General features: G+C 35.4%; 1 protein-coding gene across 1 annotated transcript; it reads left to right on the forward strand.

Moving 5' to 3' along the window:
• Window positions 1-1,395: 1,395 nt before the first annotated feature.
• On the forward strand, window positions 1,396-24,483 carry PGGT1B (protein geranylgeranyltransferase type I subunit beta). The gene is made up of 9 exons (XM_070935721.1): window positions 1,396-1,597; window positions 4,480-4,598; window positions 10,022-10,089; window positions 11,913-12,064; window positions 13,363-13,495; window positions 17,194-17,239; window positions 17,726-17,910; window positions 18,233-18,341; window positions 23,847-24,483. The coding sequence occupies exons 1-9, from the start codon at window positions 1,455-1,457 to the stop codon at window positions 24,026-24,028; spliced, it is 1,137 nt and encodes a 378-aa protein (XP_070791822.1). The 5' UTR covers window positions 1,396-1,454; the 3' UTR covers window positions 24,029-24,483.
• The last annotated feature ends 1,053 nt before the right edge of the window (window positions 24,484-25,536 follow it).

The raw sequence follows: 25,536 nt of genomic DNA on the forward strand, positions 1-25,536 counted from the left end.
AGCACATTGTAATCTTGCCCTAGTTATCATACATGAAAACAAAGTTCCATAACTTTTTTTTTTCAGTTGTTTATCCCTGAGCTCCAAAAAAAGATTGGGTTTGGGATCTTGCACATCACTCTTAAATGCAGTGCTGATGCTGTAAAGAATGAATATTGTGGCATGGAAACTCCCTGTAAAAAATTCTCCAGCACACAAAATACTGTAACATAATTCCTTGTTTCACTGTCATTGTAATGCTACTGAACAAAATGTTGATTTTAATTGTACAATCTCAGATATATTTTAGGATTTATGATAATTTTGGAAGTTCCCCTATAAAAATCTAGAGGACCTGCATAAAATATAGTATAGATCCATGTTTTGCCACGCGATTCCTCAATTTTAATAACCTATGTCAGCCTTTGTAGCATATGGTCTTCGGATTATGTTTTATCAATGAGAAATACATAATTTCAGAAGGCTCTTGGACAGACACTACATTCCTTATATTTCTGCACACTGAAGCTACCAAAGTTGTCAAATCTTATTTTTTCTGGATCAAGCCATGTAAATAGAATAATCTGTAATTGTGCAAGTGTGTGTGAGGGATCCTTAGTGCTCGCTGAGCTTGCTTGTTTTCTTGCAGACCTTTCATTACCCTAACTAGGTAACATCATCAGTGCTAGTGAGTACTATTATGACTATACACTGACAGCAAACAATACTCCTTACTAGCACTAATGTTACCTAGTTAGGGTAATGAAACATCTGGAAGAAAACAAGCAAGTTCAGAGAGCACCCTCATTTCAACCGTGACCTACAAATATTTTCCTTTATTGGCAACAGTGTATGCCTGATCCCATGACAAATATATATATATATATAGCTTGGCTTTGGCACCAAGTGAGAACAGCTTTAAAAATGCTTCGATACTTTGTGCCTGACAGCCACCTCAGCATTGGATAGCAATGGGCAACTGACAGCCACCTCAGCATTGGATAGCAATGGGCAACTTTCTATCTATCTATCTATCTATCTATCTATCTATCTATCTATCTATCTATCTATCTATCTATCTATCTATCTATCTATCTATCTATCTATCTATCTATCTATCTATCTATCTATCTATCTATCTATCTATCTATCTATCTATCTATCTATCTATCTACCTACCTACCTACCTACCTAACCTACCATCTATCAAAAAGTTGCCCATTGCTACCCAATGCCGCGGTGGCTGTCAGGCACGAACGATCGGAGCATTTTTAAAGCTGCTCTCGCTTGGCGCCAAAGCCGCTTAACCCCACTTCTTCAGGCGCAAGAGGCGGAACGAAGCCCTGTCAGCTGCCGGTTGTTGCCGTCGCGGCCGCTAAAAGAAGGGGGAAAAAAGGCCCGGCGTTGGGGCTGCGTCACATGACGGTGCCGCCGGTGACGGAGCTGCGTGCGAGAGTAGGAAGCGGAAGACCAACATGGCGAGCACGGTGCTGGTGGAAGACGAGGGAGGCTTTGGGGACGGGGAAAGGTTGGATTTCCTCAAGGAACGCCACGTGCGCTTCTTCCAACGCAGCCTTCAGATTTTGCCCGAACGCTATTCGTCCCTGGAGACCAGCAGGTACCCTCGGGGAAGCGGGAGAGACGTTCGGGATGCTTCGGGTGGGGAAGTCAACGAGGAGTTGACACCCCACAAGCAGCCCCTGCGCTCAAAGTGCTTGGGACAGCTGGGCGGTGGGCGGGTTCCTCTCGGAAAGCGGGAATAACCCGCCAGGATTTGTTCTCTTCTGGCCACTCAGGGGTGTCGAGACGGGGGGCCGGAGTGGCGCTCCGGGAGGCTTCCCTGGAGTCAATATTTGTGGAATGGCGTTAGTCTTAATTCCTATTTAAACTTGACTGGGCGCCAAAAGTCCTGCTTGACGATTGTCTGGGGCGGCTTGAAATTGAAAGCAGATGTTTTGCTGAGAGAGATCTCCGTTTATTCACACACTTCGAATGTTAGCTTTAATGTTGGGGTGCGCTGATCTAACAATGACTATCTCACTGGTACTAAAACAAAATTAAGACCCCGTGCGTTTTAGGTCAAATTGAGGAGAACAGATCGAACTTGTTATCAATTATTGCAGACTCAAAACAGTTAAGATACTTTCTGTTTCGTTTCATTAAACTGTTAACATTTTGCAGCTTACCCTTGATCAGAATCCAGATGTTTTGTACCATTTTCAAAACTTTTGAATGCTTACTCTAACCCTGATTGAGATGGATACAGGTTTGAGAGCAGTCTTCACTAATTTAAAAGTATGTCCATTAGAGGCAAAGGCTTTAACTCTAGCCCTTTGTACATTATCCTACTATTAAGCTAGGTGTTGCAGTTTCGGTAAACACATCAAAGGCAAAGGAGTTTTTATTTTCTGTGCTTCCCACATTGGATTGGAATCTTAATTCTGGCCTTGGGACTTGTACTGCATTATTTACTCTGAATGTACTCTGCGTGATCTAGGATACTTACTTAGAACTTATTCTATTAAAGGCGAGTATGCAAGAAATACAATTAGTGAAGCTAAATGTTAAAATTTGAACACACATTGCAATTAAAAGTGGGTGTAGCAGGTATGAATATGCTTGATGGTGTTTTGTTTATTGCATTGTGAAACCTTGATATATGTTAAACTGTATCTTTCTGTCAAAAACATTCACTGATTCTAAGATTAAATGTTGCATGCTCCAAAGTGAATAAGAAGCATGTTGTTGCAATGTGCATTCACTGCATCTCAGATTTTTCCAAAAAATTATGGTGTAAGAATTCAATAGCATTCTACACTTCTTCCTAGAGCTAGTGTTTAGTTATCATTTTGTAGCTAAAGTTGATGCTATGTTTTCCCTGGCAAGATTCCCAATAGTTAAATGAAATGTAGGTAGCTGCAACTTATATCTGTAATTTCTGGGTTTGGTTTTTGAGGCCATGAAAATAGCTTATTATTAACTTCCCTGTGGCTTTCCTGCATAGACTTGAACATAGCTAGTAAGACTCCCCTAGAATCTGAAGTCCTATTTCATCCTAAATTTGGACAACCAAATAAGCAATGAAATGCATGAGTTTATTTTGTTAAAAATAATAAATATGCATTTATTTCTTAAAATTATTTTCACTTTTTATTTAAGCAAAACTATAATTGTGTCAAAAGTCTTAACATTTGCTCAAACAGAAGGTTTTTTGTACAGATTGACTGATTTCCAGCACTATATAAAGCTTTTTTGGCTTCTATATCAATGTGGAAATTGAATCTTTTGTTCCATTATGTAAATGCTAAAGTATTTATAGTGTGCCTTATGATTTAATACAATCAGTAACACAATCAATTTTGCTGTTTACTTTTATGACCTAAGTGCATATAACATATATTCTTATAGATTTCTTAAGTTTCAATATATAAAACCCTGACTTGGAAAAATACTGCTCAATAATTTATTCCATCACCAGCCAGATATATATAAATGTTTTCTAGAACATGTTTTGGCTATTGCTCTTTTTGCTCATTCTCTGAAATGTTCACCCACTTTTTCTGAAGTATTTATTATATATGCAAATCTAGTAAACCTTTGAATAGTTACTGATATTTTTTAACATAGTCATGTGCTTTTCAATAAAAAAGATGGATTGTAACAATCAACTGCTCATTTATTTGACCAACCCTAGTCCTGGGTGAATAGAAGTCTCCAGAACTTCTGAATCTGAATGTAGAGACCCATGTATCTCCCTCCCCCTTGATAGCTTATAAAGTAAATAACATGTTTTAGTGAAAAATCATTGGAAATAGTATCATGTTTCTGGTATTAACTCAGATACACCATGGAAATGTGTGATTTGCATAAGAGTAAGAAAAGAATAAGAACAAGCCTGCACAGCTTGTAGAGAGGAAAAGGCCACATTTATAAATAAAAATATTTGCTCACCACAAAGGAATAGTTGTTATACTGATCAGATATTCATCAGCTAGTGAAGTAGTAGCAGTGCAGCTTGCATGAGCAGCAACACTTGCAGGTGCTCAGCAGTGTTTTTTGGTGCAGAGGTGAATTAATACCAGTAAAACTTCTTTAAAATGTCAGCAGGCTGCACAAGGCTGCTTGATGGGGTATGTTATGCAGGCCTGAGTAAGAGAATCAGCTAAATTGGATTTAATGTTAAGGGAAAGGGAAAATTCAGGGAAATGAAAATATCAGAAACATAGGGGAAAATTGACCGTGTAATGCTGGAGTCAGGGTAAGAAATGAGGGTAATGCATCTACTCATTCATCAAACTACAATGAATATATTTGATGGTCGAATAACTACTTGCTTGTGGTCCTGTATGTTTCATTAAGTTTATTTTCTTGTTATAACACCCATGTTGTTTCAGTTAATTCTGCAGTTATCCTCCTTGCAAATAACTATCATTTGGGTTGGAATTTAATATTAATGGTAAATAGTAAATTGCTATTTTTGTCCCCCCCCCCCCCTTTCAGGTTGACAGTTGCTTTTTTTGCACTTTCTGGTTTGGATATGTTGGATTCCTTAGATGTTGTGAACAAAGAGGATATAATAGAATGGATTTATTCTCTGCAAGTCCTTCCCACAGAAGACAGTGAGTGAGTTTTTAGCTTTTCTTTTATTAACATTTCATTACATATGAATAGTGTCTATCTTTTAAAAATAAGAGACCATTCTCTTGTTCATCTGAATATCAGTTGTGGAAACTATTTTATTTGAACTGCATAAAAAGCTTGTCAGTCCTAAAATATCTTTGTTCTTACCTAAGTCAATGAACAGTGCAGTGAAGCTTGGCAAAAGCCTGTACATTGCTGATAATAACTTTTGCCAAAGTAAGTAAGGAATGAAAGTTGAATGAGATTCCTATGAGCACCTGCTGATAACTTTAAAAAGATGGTTTTTGCATGCTGTGATATTAAAAAAAAAAATTCCGACAAACTATCAGATTTTTTTCTTTTCATTATTTTGCTAGAATTTCTTTAAAGAATTATTAGGTATGAATAACGATGTACTGTAACCAATGTACAGATTGGTAACTCTCCCAATCTGCAGTTATTTTAATAAATGCAAGGCTAATTTTTCATTGCTGTAAGAAAATAGAGTGAAAGAAGTCACATTACTTGTTAGAAAGTTAACCAACAGGATGCCTGGAATACAATTTGCTTGTTGGATATCAGTGGCCTACATTCTATGTGCTGTTTGCTCCAAGTCTGAGGTAGATTTTCTGATACAGTGAATGTAGACAAATGGTGATTGGTTTTCATTTTTATTTAAATGCTGCCCTTCAAAACCAGTCTTTCCCAGTAATAAAATGTGTTTGTTAACAAGACACTAATGTTGGTTGTCAGGTAAACTCACAATGCATTCTAGAGTTGTAGTATTTCGCCATACTTTAGCATGAGAGGGCGCTTTAATCTGGGCCTGCAAAATTCATCATGATTTAAGCAGAGGGATGCTGGAAGAGGTTTTCCTTCAGATATTGTATCTACCTCGTGTTCTGGTGGTAGAGGTTAAAGTATGTTTAAAGTAAAAATTCTGTAGATAGAAGTGAAAATTGGCTCAAATATAAAATCTCACTATTATCATCTTCTGTGGAACCATAGCAAGAATACATAAAAAGTTTTAGCAAGTTTACAAAGCCACTTTTATTCTCTAAACTAGAAGTCTAAAATATGAGATGAAAACATTGGATTCATTTCAAATACTGAACACAGAGAGTAAAATGTACCAATAATCAACTTCATTATGAACTGTATGTTCTTGAAATATGAAGCTCAGAGTGATTTAGAAGGTATTTCATGCATCCTTTTTATTGCGGCTAGTAATATCTTTTTAAATACAGCCTTTCCCACCAAAAATAACCAAGATTTTTTTTCAGAGATTCTTACATTAATGTCAGAGAAATATTGGCTCAATAGCAAAAGGAGAACTCAGTTTTATTGCACTTTTAAGACAGATACAATAATTTTATAAAGTTGGGTTGTCACTGCTATGATTTTTAACCTTAGTTTAAGTGTTTAAGAGCAATAGCAGCAGTAGCACTTAGATTTATATTATTGCTTCATAGTGCTTTACAGCAACGCTCCCCAACCCTTTGGCACCAGGGACCGGTGGAGAGAGAGATTTCCACAGACCAGAGGGGGTGTAGTTTCACATGCTGCCTGCATCCCGCAGATGGAGCTTCACTTGTTTGAGCGGCCCAGTTTCTGGCATGCCACGGACTGGGGGTTGGGGACCTCTGCTTTACAGCACTCTCTAAATGGTTTACAGAGTCAGCATATTGCCTCCAACAATGTGGGTCCTCATTTTACAGAAGGGTGGAAGGCTAAATCCACCCTTGAGCTGGTCAGAAACAAACTTTTGGCAGTGAGCAGAATCAACCTGAAATACTGCATTCTAACCACTGCGCCACAACAGCTCCCTAAACCATACTTTTTCTGGGTTTATCCAATTGCTAAAGCAAAGCCATCAAATTAAACAAGCTATATTACACTTCAGTGTGATGTCATCAGATTTTAGTGTAAATTTCATAGAATAGTTGTGGAGTTAAATAAATGGAATATTTTATATACTTTTGCAAATGCTTTCAATCCATCCTAATTTATTTGGGAATTTACCCTTCCCATAGTGCATAATGTTCTAATGAATAGGGCCAAAGACCGAGAAATTACAATACTTAAAATCTAGTTTATCTTGAAGCAGCATATTAAAAAAAAGCTTTAATTTTTTTTAAGAAGTAATAATACAATTTTTGTAAACACTAGATGGCACCATACTATAATCTAGGAGTTTTTGACATTTCAAAGTTTAAGATTTACCAGTGACTTGATATATACAAACATATACATGCATACATATACAGAGCTATTTTGTTATTATACTGTATGTATCAATTATGGTAAATTATGAGCATAAGATTTTAAATTTGAGAAAGGGAGTTACTTCCACATCTGTATACTACTGGTGAGGAACACTCCCATAATTTAATTTAATTGAAAACTTTCAGATTATAATTTCAAAAGGGAGATTTTATATTTGGTTCCAAATAAAAGGAAAGATCAATGGCAGTGCCTTAGAGAAACAAATCTATTACAGATTTAAGTATAATGTGTTGTAGTCTTTAAAGCACCTCAAGATTTTAATTTTGTTGACTGTAACTTTGGTCTGATCTTTTCAGACTACTTCCTTTAAATCTAGTTGACCAAATTATATCTAGTTATTAATGTAATATTAAATTATGCAACTAAAATTATACATTCTAACACTCATTGATACTGCAATGTGAAACTAAAATACTCCATTTATAATTTCAAAAAGTGCCAAACTTTAGCATTAGACTTTGGCAGTCTTCTGGAATCTTTATTATAAAAGCTCACATTTGGCTACAGTTCGTTTCATATTCAAATTGCTGGATGACTCTTATTGTGATTTCTTATACATTTATTGTGGTATCCCCTTTGGTAATTAATTTCAAGAATACTTAAATTAAAAATTATACCAGCTTTTCCCAAATCGGTGCCCTCGAAATGTGTTGAATCATTTCTAATCATCATTGGCTGCAATGGTAGTTATGGAACCAGGTTAAAGAAGATTGAAACCAAGATTTATAGGGAGTTTGATTGTGTACAGATAATTTAAAAGCAACAAGTTAAGTGAGTGTGTTTTGTAGGATTGTGCAAGTGCTTCAGAAAAAATACTTTGGGACACACAATGGAGTATATGAGACCCATCTCCTTGAAATGCTAAAGTAGATACATCTTTCTCCAGGCTTGTGCAGCTGCTTTGGAATGTGCTCCTGGCTGGGTCTGCCCAGGCAGTCAGAAACACTTCCAGTGCTACTGCATGAGCTTGGAAAAAGACGTGTCTGCATGTATCAAAACATCTCTTTGTAAGTATTTGCACACTCCTAGAATTTAAAACAAACAAACAGAAAACTTGCTTGTGGTTGGTGTTCTTATGGGCTTTTACCTTTGTATCTTGGTTTAAAATTCACAAATAGCTTTCTTCCCTTTAAAAATAACTGTGCAAATAATGAAATGAAAATCCTAGAGTTGTATTTATATTCCAAAAATTCCTCAGAGGTATTTTTTATTTTTATTTTTACTTTTAACTTGATCTTTAGTCCCTTCAAATAACATGCTACAATTTTATTTCTTTTCATTTTTCTTTGTCCATTATCACAAAATTTTGAGAATATGGTTTTATAAATCAAATATAGGACAATTATTCAGGTCATTCTCTCAATTTGTTGTTAGCATATCCCTTTTATTTAAGACATTAGCCAGTTCCTTTTGTACGTCCAATGTAATGTTTTTAATCATGACATTCTATGTCATTTTAAAATCCACTTTCAAGGTAGAATTTCCTCTTCCATAACATCATTTGGACAGAGTCTGTATACACAGACAGATACTATTAAGATTACATTTTGGATCCATTGTTCAAAAAATTGCCCCAATGTTGGCAATTGCAATCCCAATTGCTGTTGTTAACCAAGGACTATCTGTACAAAGTATAGCATATTTTTGAAGTTCTCTGAAGACATTCTACAATTCTGTTTGATTTATACCAATGTTAATATTTATTATTCTAGCATTTTATACAATAAACATTTTATTTAAATTGTAAATAAATGTATGTTGCATTTTCAGATTGTTTATAACTTGTATGAGAGCACCAATTTGGTATAGTTAAGGCAGCAGACTAGAAACCAAAAGACTGAATTCTAGTCCCACTTTAGGCTCAAAGACAGTTGGGTCAGTTTCATGCTCTCTTGGTCCTTCGAAGAAGGCAATGGCAAACCACTTGCCAAGAAGACTGCAGAGACTAGTCCAGGCATGAACATTGTCTCAACACAATAGTTAGAAATCATCATTGGCACATTGTATTTTATGTAAAGGTGATTAAAAATTAAAATTGCACAAGGACTGCACTGAAAGAACTATAGTGCTTGAAAATATTGCTGGCTGGTATTATAACGTAAAACAATTCCTCTGTCGGAAGGCTGCAAATCTGGACATATCTATGCCAAAAAAAAAATTGGAAAGAATAGTAATTGTGAAGAGCTGAATGGAATACAAAAGAAAAATTAAACTTTCGATTTTTTCAGGAGTTTTTCCCATTGTTTCTGATAAACTTCAGTAGTGCTTAATATCTAGAAATTGATGTTTTGATGTAAATATTTGTTTAAAGCTTTTGGTGATTTTTCACTGAATGTTTATTGTCTAGTTTTATACATTGTATCCCGTGAAAATATGTAGATGAGCAGATGATTGTGTGCTCACCTTAACTATTAAAAAGGGGAAGATTTTTCTCGCATTTAGTTCCAGTGACTCCCTGGAGACTTTTTTTTTTTTTGCCAACAATGTAGTAGTAGTTTGCCACTGACTTTTTCGAGAATGTTTTTTTGTTTTGTTTTGTTTTCTAGTCAAACCTGGATTTTTTTTTTAAATGATCTCCCATTCAAGCATTAACAAGATCTAATCTTTCTTAGATTTTGGTAGGCCAGTTCATCCTCCTATTGTGGACTATCAACTATCTACCATTTGTATTTTTTTAATACTTTGTAGTGATGCTTAGTTCTGGGGGACTTTTTTTGTTTATATGTTGTCTAGAATTTGTAAGACTGGCAGGATTTTCTGCATACCTACTCAAAAGTAAACATTTTGAATTTACTGGAATTTCTAAGTGTATGTATGTATGAATGAATAAGTATATATGATTATATTAGAGGTAGTCCTCAACTTATATTCATTCACTTAGTGACCATTCAAAGTTTACTTAACAACCATGCAAAAAAAGATCATATAATTGATACAACTCGCTTAACAACCATCTTACTTAGCAACAGATTCTGGTTCCAATTGTGATCATCAGCTGAAAAGTATCTATAGTGATATGCTACATACAACTTTAAATTTCAGCTGGTTTTTTTTTACTACCAGGTGCTAGCAGTTTTTAAGAGACCTCCTATTTTCTAATGTGTATGGAAAATAACAAGTTTTTTTTTCTCCTAAGGAACAAACATGCATCACTGTGGCTTCCGTGGTTCTTCATATCTAGGAATACCTTTCAATCCATCTAAGGTTAGTGAATAATGTATTTTAACTGACACTTTAGAAGTTAAAATGAATATGAGGTGTAACATCTAAACATAGTGCTTTATGGGTAGAAATTAAAAAGATTAAATGTTGCAAAAATGCTGCAATGTTTTCTGAAAATGTAGGGGAAATATTTTTATTTACAGACATGATTAAATATAGTAAATTGGTATAGATATAAATAATAATACAGATATGGTATTCTTATAAAAGCTTTAAGTTAATGCAGATATTTTTTACATCTTAAATAATGAGCCATTCTTATCCAGTCTACCATAGAATGATTCAGATCATACCTTGGCTATACAGAAAAATGAATGTACTTCTCTAAAAGTCTATGGAGATCCTCAGTCATCCAGGTCATAGTTATCCGAAAGGTGCTTTTTCAGGAGGCAACTGGACTTTCTTATTTTTTCTTTTGAAGACATTTTGTTTTTCATCCAAGAAGCTTCTTGGATGAGGAATGAAACATCTTCAAAAGAAAAAACAAAAAGCACCTTGGAATGTACGTCTTTTTCTTTCTGATATGGTTATTTAATACATTTTAGGTATTTAGCAAGCACACCATAGTTCAAAGAAATTTTGGGTTGTGCTTACTCTGAAATCCAAACTTTCAGAGTGTTTTTCTTTTTATTAGCTATTGGTCAATCTTGGATAAAGACAAACTGCAAGATGCAATGTGGGTGAGTTTTTCAGTTACATTAACTACCCTGTTTCCCCAAAATAAGACATCCCCTGATAATAAGCCCAATCGGGCATGGCAATAAGGCCAAGCGCTTATTTCAGGGTTCAAAAAAATATAAGACAGGGTCTTATTTTCAGGGAAACACGGTATTAAGAATCACCCCATTACTGTTTTCATCTTTACTGGGAATCATCAGATGCTGATCTGATAACATTTCTCAAATAGAAACTGATAACATTTCCAAATAAAGAAATGTTTTCTCCCCCCTCCTACCAAGAGGGTTGGAAGTCATATAGAATACATGAGGATATGACATAATATAATACCTGCATCTCTCTGCTCTGTGAGCTTAAATGAAGGCAGCCTGGATACTCCTTTCTGAAAACCAATACAGGAGAGTAAAGCCCTCCTCTTTGATGGTTAACTTTCCTAGGCTTCGGTTGTCCTAATTTATCACATGACAACAGACTTGCCAACTGTGCAATAATCTTTTCAATTTCTGAATCTCTTGAAGTAGAATTCTCCATTTTCACTATAATTCTTTGTTACATTTGCTGTTTAATTGCTGTCCTCCCTGTTTGAATAGATTTGCCATGTCATGGTTCATCCTAATAATAATTCATTTATGAATAATTTAATAAACAAAGATTGTAGAACGGACGTTATTGGTACCATGTTTATAACCTTCTATTTGAAAAGTGAATTTCTGCTTATTTAACTACTTGCTAGGAAGATTTCCTGAAATGATAAATATAGTATTTTCCTAGTGTCAATATGTTATTTATTATCAAATGGTTAATTTGTTGGAGATGTGTACTGACAGAGGTAAGCTGAGATTAAAAACAATCACCAATTGACAAAAAGTCTCTGCAAAAATTCTTTGGTATCATAAATCTATGTAGCCTTAAAATAGCTTCTTCCTATGCTCGCACAGTTGCTGATACAGTATGTGTGGGTCATGTAGAGGTGGACATTTATATATAGCTTTTCAAGCAGTATTCCTGACTAGATCCCTCCTGAATTACAATAAAAAGCTCGGGGCAATTCTCTGTAAAATAAATGCTTGTATTTATGTGATTATAATTTTGTTTGGTAAACAAGCTTGCATTTTCTCTTGTTTCAGGGGCCTGGTATTTCTCATCCATATGATAGTGGGCACATAGCAATGACTTACACTGGCCTTTGCTGCTTAATTATTCTTGGTGATGATTTAAGTCGAGTAAATAAAGAAGCCTGCTTGGCAGGACTCAGAGCTCTACAGCTGGAAGATGGGAGGTACAGTAAAACATATTTAGAAAAGGGAAAAAAAATGTCAAAATCATGCACACTACTATAGTATAGCAATTGGTCAGGCTGAATCTTGATTGGGCAGCTAAGCATATAAAGAAAAAGTATCTTCCTGTTCCATGCCTTTATTGTTATTTTTTTAGACAAGGCAACTGGAGACCATGGCCTTCCGGTTAGAATAGTCTTTATTAGGCCCTTCCTCATTTTACAAAGCACAGCTCAGGAACGGGAAACCTATGCTCTCGCCTTTAAATGATAAAATTGGCAGGGTGTTTCAGGGCCTTCCTCCCTTACTTGATAATGATAATCAAGTAGCTGGTGAATGACAAATTGGACATGCTCAATCTAGGCTAACAAAAATTGCATTTACAGAAATAGAATATAAAATGCTGAGTCAAGAAACTGAAATATTTGTAGATGTATATAGGAGGAGTGATATCTTATATCTTCTTCTATGACCCACAGTCTAATTACAACTGTGTCTTAAGAAACAATTCCACTCTACAGCTTTGCAATACGATGATTAAATATGAATGTGTGGGGGGAAAATCTTATTTTGGGCCTGCAACTGCTGTGTGGCTGCATCAAACATTTTAGAAACGCTTTAACCTTGAAACACAAGAACAGGAAGTGCTGTGCTCTATGCTTTGAACCCTTTGACACTTTTGGAACACTTTGAAACTATTCAGAGTGGCCCAGCATGTCTTTAAAATGCCTGGTTCTCACTTGAAAAGAGATGCTTCACAATATTTCATGTAGAGAAGAGTTGGAAACTCTTCATTGTGTATCTCTAATATCAATTATTTCTCTTGCTATTGTAATTGGCAATTGAGCTCTTTAGAGTGATATGTCTTCCTTTATACAGTATTCCTGTATCAACTTGCACATGAACACTGTAAAAATAAGGATGTGAAAGCAAAAGCAAAAAGTAGTCACGTAGGCATACATACTAAAAAATAAAAGTGTAGCTTTGGATCTCTAAATGAGTGCTTGAATTATTGTATTTCCATAACAAGAAATATTCTCTATTTTCTGAAGACCTTAATCTGCTTAAATTGGATTTATAATTGACCTTGACTCAAAGAAAATTTCAAGATGATAGATAGATAGATAGATAGATAGATAGATAGATAGATAGATAGATAGATAGATTGATTGATTGATACTTGATATTATTAACAAACGTGATCATTGAAGAAAACCATACCATTGTGTTTTACCTTGGAAACAAAAATACAGAGTTAAATAATGTAATAACTGTTACATAACTGAAATGTTTTTTCTAGTTTTTGTGCAGTCCTTGAAGGAAGTGAAAATGACATGAGATTTATATACTGTGCTGCTTGTATATGCTACATGCTCAATAGTTGGTCAGGGATGGATACAAAGAAAGCCATTGACTATATTAGAAGAAGCATGGTAAGTTTTGCCAAGTGTCTCTTGATTAAAATGTTTTTTGTTTCGTGTACTTAGAAAGCCATTATATTCCTTCTCATGAGCATTCCTGCTCATGAGATTGGGATAATGCCTTTTTTTCCAACTTTGCTGACAAGTTATGTCATAGAGATAATATTTAGCTATTTCTTGAGTTGAATAAGTAGTCTTTAGTTTAACCATAAATAACAAAGATAGCAACTGCCACACAACATCCCACACTTAATAATTGTTGATAAGAAAGGCAAAAAAATCTGGATGTGGACATTAAAATATCTGAAGATAGCAAAATAGAAGAGAAAGAAAAGGAGAAAAATCACAAAATATAAAACCTGCAAATAGAAGTAAAATGATTGTAGCAAAAGACAGCAAAGATACTACCAATAGTTAAAAAGTGTCTTGGGTACAATTCCAAAACACCTGGAGCACCACTTGAATACCATTGGCATTGACAAAATCACTATCAGTCAATTGCAAAAGGCAGTTTACAATCTGCAACAATACTTTTAATATTATTAAACAACATGTGCCTATCCCAAATCTTTGAGAAAGACTTAATAGGTGGACAAAAATGCCAAATCCAAGACTAAACATCTGGCTGACTTTGCGACCAACCGTAATGATAATATATATATCACCCAACAACTATATATGGTGATATAGGATTCATAGGGATGCTAAAATGTGTGTTCTTAGAGTATTAGCTAAATATACAGACTTCCTATCCTTTTTATCTCAAACCATATTAACTTCTGTTGGACAAACTAGCATCTGATCTTTAATAACTACTGATAGTTTTCCTTTTTAGTTGTATATTTATTTTTTTTCTTGTTTAAGATGAAAAATGTTTTTAGAAAAAATGAAGATGTTAAAAAATAGCATCTGGTATTTGAAGCCTGATTAACTGAAGTGGTTTTTAAATTCAAAAATTTAAATTCTGTTTTGGGTAGTGTATTCCATATTCATGGCATAGATACTATTGTGTACTATGCTAAGCTTGTGATGTTTAGCTTTTGTGGAAATTGAGGTTGTAATATTTTTAAATGTCTGGTTTACAAAATAAGGAATACCAAGACTATCAGCTCAAATTTAAGCTAATGCATACCATTTAAGTGTGATTACAGTGATAAATTCTACTCCCTAATACAGTGAAAATAGGAATGTGTTGGTTACTTCAGTATAACTGCATTAGATGTAAAAATGTAGGTTAAATTTTAATTTAAAAATCAGAGTGTTGCCTTAAGTTATAATTGTCTAGTCTACACTTAATACCATTGTCTTAAATCATTGCTAAGAAACAAAGAATTCCAATATGAACAAAATACACAATTTCCTGTTACAAGCTTCTAAAGTGAGGTGGTGGTAAATGAGCAAAATTCTGAATTACATAAATTTCTTTCTCCTCCTTATCTGATTACTGCAAATATTCAATTTCTATGAAAGTCTGGAACCTTCAAGAGTTGAAATTGCATGATCCCAAGCATGTCAACTTGCCATTTCTTAGACATTCTCTAAGCTGTTTTTTTTCCCCTTTTTATTTCCATTCAGTTATGTCTGATTCTCAGAGACTGACTAGACAGTTCCCTGCAGTTTTCTTGGCAAGGTTTTTCAGAAGTGATTTGCCATTGCCCCCTTCCTAGGGCTGAGAGACTGTGACTGGCCCAAAGTCACCCAGCTGTTTTTTTTTTCTTTAATATGGGACTTGAACTCATGTCTCCCAATTTCTACCTGATACCTTAACCACTGCATCAGACTGGCTGCTTTTAGAGCTCAATAGCCCTTGGATTGTAATAATGCCACGAATGTTCAGTCTTATATCCACATCATTGTAATTAATCTCTCTAGATGTTTCAGTCTGCACTCAGGAGCTTTCACGGAAGGACAGGACTCTGATACATAAGTAAGATTTATTGCAGATACAAAATAGCTATAATAATGAAGATACAGAGTTTACAAAAATCTCACTGTATATGTGTCACTTCAAGTTTAAATTCTTTTTCTTCTATTTTCTGTCCTTTTGTTGTAATAGATTGTATGCAGTCTTTTTCTCAGATTGGGGTAATTGATAGCATTGGTACTGTGTTTATCTAATGATTCGATCCCAGGCTCCTTACTTCTCAAGTTGCCAACTCTAGTTTTTTCATGAATTCCTTTAAGAAAAGAGATAATGTATTCTTCACAAAGTGATTACTTGCTTATTTTTAATTCTGATCTGATGTGGGGAAAACTTGGAATGACTAAAATATTAGTAGATTGAGCCCAGAGAATGAAAAAATTGTACATTTGATTTTGTACTTGGAAAATGAAGTATGCTTCAAAATAATGATGTTGAACAACAAATCTGATACCATAGGATTTCTCTGTTTTTTCTGAATTAAGATTAAGACACAGGATAAAGGAGGCAGCATTTTAACTGATAGGCAGAAATAAATGCTTGAAATTATTTACTTCAATTTAATATGAAGTTCTTATTAAATGAAGATATTGATCTTAGTTTGAATTTAAAATATTTGTCTTTCCATACAAGCTCTATTTGAATCCCAATTTGGATTTTAAGATTTATAGAGTATAAAAAGGCATAAGATATAACATATAGTTTGTATGTATTTATTATATTGTAAACCAAATATATCACTGATGCAAATTACTATCACTGATGTTGATTTCTAGGTTATGGATACTGTATTTATCAAACTTATATTGCATCTTTATTTGATGTACATAATGTCCCCTCCTCTTATTCTCCACAAAAATAACCCTGAGATTTGTATTGGCTGAGAGTGAGCAGGCTCTCTAAGGGAGGACTAGTATTCATGATCTCCTGGTTTCTAGTCTGGCACTTTAACCACCCACACTGACTCTTTATTTATTTGAATAATGGCTCTTTATACAAGGCAAAATAGATGTCATTGTTAGAGAACTACTACACAAAGATGTTTGTTTGTTTTACCATATCTTATGTTACTGTGCAAAAGAATAAGGCTGTTAGTATTTAATATCAACTTGTGTAGGCAATACAAATTGGCCTGCTGCTGAAATTCATAGAGCTGGGAAATCAATTGTTATTTTGACCAGACAAATGTTATTTTAAGGTAATATTTTTATTGACTTACAAAAGAAAGTCATATATTGTGTGATTCTACTTGTGTGGAATCTCTTTCCTTCAGGTTTCTGCATTTACTCAGTGCATTCTAGTATACACTCACATGCTAGTATGCTACTACTGCTGCTCCTGTACCTGCGCCAGAGTGGAGGATTCCATTGGAGGAATCCTGAACCCTCAGATAACTATATGAATACATTGGGAAGATGGGGCAAGAAAGCATTTTTCTTTGAGTTATGCTTGCAGATATTTAAATCCAAGCAGAAGAGTTATTTTAACTCCTAGATTTTAAAACAAAATCCAATCTGTGAAAGTTAATATTTCTATTGCTCCTTTAGTGATTGAAAAGTTAGATCTTTGTTTTTCATTTAGAATTAAAAGTGCTACCATTTAATGGCGCTCTGATTTCCAGTTAGACGAATGCAATTGAGGGAGGTGATTCTAGTTTTTCGTTCTACTTTTTGTTCTACTTTCTAACATACTGATCATGGTCCTGACCAAGTTCAATTCACCTTAGGCAACGTTAAAAAAAATCTGTCTGTTAAAAATATTACATTGTCAATTTATTTTTGTTTTTCAGTCCTATGATAATGGTCTTGCCCAAGGAGCAGAACTTGAATCACATGGTAAGGTAATTTTTTGGTCTAAATGGTTGTGGAAATCTGATTGAGTTTCACTTCTACCCCAGTGCTGGCAAAATGTGAACGCTGTGAATTCTATTTTGAGAATTCTTGTGAGAAAAGGGAAAAAATCCTCTAATTTTTTATTGACAAAAGCTAGCTCCTCCCTTATTGGGATTGCTGTTTCTTTAAGTGTCATGCTTGCTACAACTATGTTCAGTTTTTGCTCCCACATGCACTGTGAAATAACAACTACAGTATGTTTTCAAAGTTGGATAAATTAGAACCAATTAAACTCAGCTGGAGGCTATTAATAGGTACACCACGTAAGAGGTTACTTTAAAAGATTAAATGAATTCATGGAGGAAAAAGCTATGGGTGTCAGTAGTTGCTTGAGAACATTAATAGTAGTTGATAGTTCATGTAATAAATCTTATTAGTAATTCCATAAAGCCTGTAAACATATTGAAGAGACTGTCCCCCATGTTATAGGTGGCTCTACTTTTTGTGGTATTGCATCATTGTGCCTGATGGGTAAACTTGAGGAAGTCTTCTCTGAAAAGGAACTGAAGAGAATAAGGAGATGGTGTATTATGAGGCAACAGAATGGTTATCAAGGAAGACCCAACAAGCCTGTAGATACCTGTTATTCATTTTGGGTAGGAGCAACCCTTAAGGTAATTTGAAAGTATAAATAAGGCTTTAGAATCTATAGTCTGCTTATTCTATATTAGTAGTTTTACTGTGCCAACAGCATACAAGCTTCTGACTTTTTCATCAAGCTGGACGGCTAAAATTTCTGATTAAAATGTATGAATGAGCAGGAAGAAAGGAGAAAACTTGTAGTTGATTTTTGAGTAATATATATTACTTTGAGGCTGTCAATTTAGCGTTTAATATAAACATTGCATCATCATCTAGCTTTGAATGTTCCTCATGAGAAATTGCTTTATTGTGATGTTTCTGAGGTGTTTTGAACATCATAATTTTTTCTTTCAGCTTCTGAAAATATTTCAGTACACAAACTATGAAAAAAATAGAAATTACATTTTATCAACCCAAGATCGCCTTGTTGGTGGATTTGCTAAGTGGCCAGATAGTCATCCAGGTATTTTCAGTTTTTTGCTTACGTACGTGATCATTTATGACAAAGAAAAGATTGTCTTAAAACAAAACAAAAGGAAATAGGAATGTTTTCTGGAATGAAATAAATTTTTGTCTCCAATTTTTCAAAAGATAAAACAGATCTACAGATAAAAGTAATCTAATAAAATATTTTGTAGAATCTCTCAGGCAAGATTCTGCATATGTATTCATAGAATAAGTGCTTATCATATGGATTAATAGTCAATTATAAAAGGGAAAGTAGTGTAAGAATAAATGAATAATTGTCAAAATGGAAGGAAATAAGTCTCAGGTATTTGTACAATACAGGATAATCTGGAATTGGATCATCAATGATATAGTCAAATTAAGAAGCAGTTCCAGATGACTAAGGAAACTCAAATGGAGTCCTCAAAAGTCCTCAAATGGACTTTGTTTTTTCAAAGTCTTTGAAAATTGAATAAAAGAGCAAATGAGTTAATTTAGAAAATGCAAAATGATATATATGGTGGCAGAAGAAAAGAATATATGCACTGGTAGGTATTATTTAGGAAAGATACACATTTGTGCTAAGGCTTAGGACATTTTGTAGTGTACCAAAAAACACAAGGTTCTTGTTTGGGGTTTTGGATAGTAGAATAAAGATAGAACTATTAAAGTTTTAAAACCTGTTATTGTGTGGTAGCATTTAGAATACCATACGATTTTCCAATCTAATCACTTCATCTCAAAAATATCAGAACATTCTACAATATTGGTATTACCAGACCTTGAATTATCTACAGTAAGAACCATACTCTGAAACTACAGGTAGTCCTCAACTTATGACCACAATTGAGCTCAAAAATTATGTTGCTAAGTGAGAAATTTGTTAAGTGTGTTTGCCCTATTTTACAACTTTTCTTAACACATTTGTTAAGTGTATTACTGCTGTTGTTAAATTAGTAACACGGTTGTTAATCTGGCTTCCCTATTGACTTTGCTTGTCAGAAGGTCACACTCTGGTACTGCAACCGTCATAAATGTAGGTCAGTTGTCAAGCATCTGAATGTAAATCTCGTGAGTATAGGGATGCTGCAACAGTCATAAGTGTGAAAAATGGTCATAAGTTTAATTTAATTTAATTTAATTTATATGCCGCCCCTCTCCGAAGACTTAGGGCGGCTCACAATACATTTAAAAAATCATTATAAAAAGACATTGAAAAATTAAAAAACATTAAAAACATTAAAAACTCATTCACACCATTCATGGCCGGATCTCGCCAGATCACAAGAGCAAGATCAACGGCCCCAGGCCTGCCGGAAAAGCCAGGTCTTCACCACTTTTCGGAAGGCCAATAGGGTGGGGATGGTCCGGACCTCAGGAGGTAACTGGTTCCAGAGAGCTGGGGCAGCTACAGAGAAGGCCCTCCCCCGCGGGCCTGCCAGCCGACATTGTTTAGCTGACGGGACCTGGAGGACACCAACTCTGTGGGATTTTACCGGTCACTGGGAGCTATGTGGCAGAAGGCAGTCTTGAAGATAACCTGGCCCTGAGCCATGTAGGGCTTTAAACGTAATAACCAACACCTTGAATTTTGACCGGAGACCAATAGGGAGCCAGTGCAGCTCGCAGAGAATTGGTGTAATGTGGGTGTACCTAGGTGCACCCACGACAGCTCGTGCGGCTGCGTTCTGGACCAGCTGTAGTCTCCAAACACTTTTCAAGGGTAGCCCCATGTAGAGCGTGTTGCAATAATCTAACTGTGAGGTGACACGTGAGTGACAGAAAGTCACTTTTTATCAGTGCCATTGATAAAACTTAGAACAGTCACAAAATGAATTGTTGTAAATCAAGGACTACTTGTAATAAGCAGTGCTAGGACAAAGACCAAATGTGATATGATTCCATTTATATTTAATTAAATTTAAGTATAGGGAATTACATTCTCATGTATTCAATAATTTCCCGCTTCTCCTGTGGTAATAATGTTTGATAACAAACTCAGATATTTCTGAGTTTCACGCGGTCCTTAAAGCCTGAATTTTTAGACTTCTGTCCTCAACTTCTGAATATCTGAAATCTCATCCAGGGGGGAAAAAACTATTGTAATATTATAATTTCATTCTCAATAGATTTTAGAGTAAGTTAGCTTTTTCCCAGATGAGATTACAGTACAGTACTGGCCGATTAATTAGAAATGAATGTGCAAACAAATGTTAACATTTATCTGGAACAAGATGCAAGAAAAAAGATTGGATGACCTTTCCAAAATTTAAAGTTTAAAGTGCTTTTATATTATGAAATCCAAGGTACTGAAGCTTTGAATTCCACATCCTGTGAATCAAATAACAAATGGAGCTTTTGTTGTTGTGTCCTCTTTGGAGATTTTTGGGGGGAGCTGTTCAGTTGGGACAAATAAAAGGTTTTCCTCTTGAGGGTAAAAATAAATCAGCTTATAAGTATAGAAATGCAGAGACTTTGTGTGATGGCAGTGGATGTAAGAAGGATGTAAAAGTACTAGTACACCTACTAGTTAAAAATGAGGCAGCAGTGTAACAACCGGCCCCCATGCAATGTAGGATTAATCTGCACTGATCAAGCTGCAGTTGAACTACTTTGTCCAATGCATTTCAAAAGGGACATGGAGCAGCTGGAACAGGTTCAGGGAAGAGCTACAGAAACCAGTGCCTCTAAGGAATATCTTAATGAGCTGGGTATGTTTAACTTGTAACAGAAAAAAAAATGAAATGGAGATATGATCGCAGTCTACAGGTATAGGCAATCTTCGACTTACGACCACAATTGGGACCAGAGTTTCTGTTGCTAAGCAAGGCAGTTAGTAACTGAGTCACATCTGATTTTAAGACCTTTTTGCCACATTTGTTAAGCAAATCATTGCAATTGTTAAGTGAATCATGCAGGCCATTACACGAATCCAGCTTCTCCCATTGACTTTGCTTGTCAAAAGCTTGGCTGGGAGGGTTACGTGGCAATCAAATGACCCTGGGATAGCTGCAACTATCATAAATACATGCCAGTTTTGCAAATTTTCCAAATTTTAATTATGTGACTGTGAGGATGCTATGACAGTTTTAACTGCAAGAACCAATTGTAAGTCACTTTTTTCAATGCTGTTGTAACTTTGAATGGGCACTAAACTCATCATAAATCAAGGACTACCTTCATCTTAAAGGTTGTCACATGCAAGAAACATCAGAGATATTTTGTGTTGAAACTCAGAGTATGACAGATCAATTAACTAAATTAAAATAAATGAAATTTAGAGTACATATTAACAGAAATTTCCCATAAGGGCTGTTAAGCAATAGAAGTCTGGTCTTGTTAGAAATTTTCAAATGGCAGTTCTATGGCCAATATTCTGGAAAGGTTAATAGTTTTCCACAGGAAACAGGAAAAGGTCTACAAGATCCCTTCCAACTCATACCTTCTTTGATTCTCTATGCCAGCATTCAGCAGTTTTCTAGTACTAACTGAAGGCTCTGTAAAGATCTGTGATGTATTGGCTAATCTTAGAAAGCTAAGCAGGGTTGGACCTAGTTAGGCTAGACTGGAAAGTTAAAATTAACATCCTAGAAGAAAGCAGTGGTAAACCACTTCTATATTGTTGCCAAGAAAACTAAAGGGATATATTCATAAAGTCACCAGAAATCAAACTTGGCTTGGAAGACATGGTGTATCTGTACAGATATAGAATTTGCTTGGAATCATGTCATTTTGCATCCTGGCTTTGAAGAAAAACTATGGAACTATGAGCAGAATCTGGAAAAAAACCCATGCTAAAATGTTTGCTAAACCTTTCGATGATTTAATATTGTTTTGAGGCTTTAAATCAAATTGTTTGACATTTGTCCATATAGTTGAGAATCAACCTTAGAATGTTAAATGTTGACTATCTTGGACAATTGTCTCTCTGCTTTTTTATTTCTTAGAAAGTTTGAAAGTATATTTACAAGTTCTTCTGCAAGATTGTGTGAGTTAACCATACCATTGATAGATGCATGAATAAATATTTAAGCTGTACAGGGATCTTATTAGGAAGATCAGACGTTCCTTTCATGAAGATTTCTAATTGGATTCATATGCTGGCACTCATTATGCTGAATTCAGCTTTTATTATCAATATAAACTTTGCTTCTTGCAATTATTAGACATTTCACCTTGATTTTTGATTCTTGCTGAAGCCTTGGTGAAAAGTCAGGTCTTCAAGGCCCTTTCAAACACCAGCATGGCTACTATCAGAATCTCAGCGGGAACTTAATTCTGGAGGGCAGATGCTAGTACCGTGATGGCGAACCTATGGCACGCGTGCTGGAAGTGGCATGCAGAGCTGTCGCCTGTTGCTCTTCCGGGTTCCGGTGCGCCAGCCAGCTAGTCTTCACACACTCAGGAGCACTGGAAATTGGAAGAGCAGCCACCCGGTGCGCATGCACGCACCAGGAAGATGATCTTCCGGTTTCCAGTGCGTGCATGCGCACCGGCCAGCTGGTCTTCGCTTGCTCATACGTGCCAGAAACCGGGAGACCAGGTGGCCAGTGTGCATGTGTTCATCAGAAACCGGAAGATCATCTTCCCGGCCCGCAAATGTGCACCAGGTGGCTGCTCTGCTGAATTTCCGGCATGCGTGCGCACGCTCCTGTTTCGGCACTTAGTGCCGAAAAGGTTCACCAACACTACTAGTACTTAAAAGGTGAACTTCCTGGGTCCTGATAGATGGCATTGTTTAATCAAAGGAATCCAAAGCAAGCCAATTCTGACAGATTAAATAGGCCCAACAGATGTTATGAGAGACAGGTTATCCCTCAAATACTAGGCCCTGTACTTTGTAGGGCTTTATAGGAATGACAAACACCTTGAATTGCAGCTGGAAGCAAGACAGCAACAGTGCAGCTCATGAAGCAGATACTACACAGGCATACCGAGACATACCTATGACTACCTGTGCAGGTGCATTCTGACCAACTGAAGCTTCCAGGTATCTTCAAGAACAGTAGAGCATATGTTGCAGTAGTGAAGCCAAAACAGTAGTCAAACAGAAACTATTTTTCTGTGACATTCTGCAAACTTTTAATAATGGGATCTACATGTTGGCATTTGAGAGATATAATACCTAGCATTGAATTTCTCAGCCTATTAGAGTTCTCTTTTCTTCTAAAACCACTGAGTGATTTTGGGCCATTCACTGTCAGTCAGCCCAACCTACCTCATATGCTTGGTTTTTATAAGAAAAATGGAAGGAGAGAATCCTATATATGCTATCTTGAGCTGAACAAAAGGTGGAATATAAACAAAAAAGCCTTCATGCAATGTTCTCTAAGTTTGACCTATTAATTTTTTTTTTTCAAAATATGTAGTTGTGTGTCAGAATGAAGCTTTCTTTGTTACTTACTTTCAGTGAAAAGATCTTCATTTAGAAAATAATAGGTTATTGTATTGTGTGTGCCTATATGTGAATAGTATATGTATCTCTCACACATACACACTCATTTCTGATTTGCCTTTCTAGATGCTCTTCATGCCTATTTTGGGATTTGTGGCCTGTCTTTAATGGGCGAGTCTGGCATTCGAAAAGTTCATCCTGCCCTGAATGTAAGCACAAGAACTTCAGAACGCCTTCAACACCTTCATCAGATCTGGGCAACCCAGGACACTAAACAGTCTTCAGAGGAAATGCACAGTGCCACATGACTGAGACTCCATTTGAGCTTGGTAGCATAATTGTAGCCCAAGATTCAAAGCCATGTATAACCGATGTGCTCTTTTAAAGTACTGGTATCATAGAATCAAATTCATATATTGGCATCAACTTGACAGCTTCTGGATTGGACTTTTTTTTAAAAAAAATGCTTGCCTTTACAAATGCAAAGATAGAAGATTGGTTTCAGAAAAAGATCTTCAAAGCGAGATGAGTTAATGAATTCTACTTTATTATTTTAAACAGTGCAATGGCAACTATGATATAAAGAAACTTCAAAATGACCTTACATATTTTCATACTAAATATCTTGAAATTAGTGATACTTATGTAATAAGGACTTCATATGGTATCTTATAAATTAAGTCTTAATTGCTAAAAGGTGTTCTTTAAGGTAGACAACAATTATATAATCTTTGTAAAAAAAATAAAATTATTTTATTCATCATGTACTGTATTTATTTGGGGATCACATTAATTTAGAATTATACAGTTTGAAGAGGTTATTTGGGCTCTCAATTCCAGTCACACATTAAGTACAGCAGCCTAAATTAAACTATCCATGTTTCCCCTTCCTTAGACAGTATTTATGTGTTTGATTTTTGTTTCCCAAATGTATCACTTCGTCTTTGTTGAATTACAAGTAGTCCTCGACTTGCAACAGTTCATTTAGTGATTGGTCAAAGTTACAACAGCACTGAAAAAAGTGACTTATTACTGTTTTTCACAGTTACAACCACTGCAGCATCCCCATAATCATGTGACCAAAATTCAGCTGCTTCAGTGATCACCTTTTATGACCTTCTGACAAGCAAAGTCAATGGAGAAACGAGATTCACTTAACAACCACTTTACTAATGTATCAATTGCAGTGATTCTCTTAACAACTGGCAAAAAAGCTTGTAAAACTCACTTAGCAAATGTCTCATTTAACAGTGGAAATTTTGGGCTCCATAAATCAAGGACGTAAGTCAAGGACTACCTGTGCTTGTTATTTTCACTCCAGGTCTCTAATCCTGTAATTCTCAAGGTGTTCAGCACTAGTTTCTTCCATGAAGTTCTTCGTTTAATTTCAGCAGTTCAAATTATACTTATGAATTTTGTCTTTGCTTGTCACTCTTGTCTGCTGAGCTTGCTTTTTTGCTTGACTCTCTTCCTGTTGGAATAGTGCTTCCTCTGGCAGCTCCTCCTGCTGTTTCTTTAATTTCATAAACCATTATCTCTTATGAACTAGAATGGGTCCGCTCACTACTCTAATCCTCTTTTTCTTCACGTTTCTGCTACAATCTTCTAAACTATCTTCAGGCAGAGAAGCAACCATGCCATACACATTAGTAACAGTTGCAGGTCCTTTACAGGCCCTCTCAGTTCATTTTCACTTCTTAAGGTACCACTCATACCAATCCCTTGATTTAAACGGTAGATTCATTAAAGATTCTCCCTTTACAATAAACTATATCATTGAACTCCATTGTGAGTTCATATTTGGCCTCATTCTTTA

Source organism: Pituophis catenifer, unplaced genomic scaffold, assembly GCF_029215685.1.
Source record: "Pituophis catenifer annectens isolate HBS135680 unplaced genomic scaffold, rPitCat1.0.hap2 SCAF_2, whole genome shotgun sequence".
NCBI lineage: Eukaryota > Metazoa > Chordata > Lepidosauria > Squamata > Colubridae > Pituophis > Pituophis catenifer.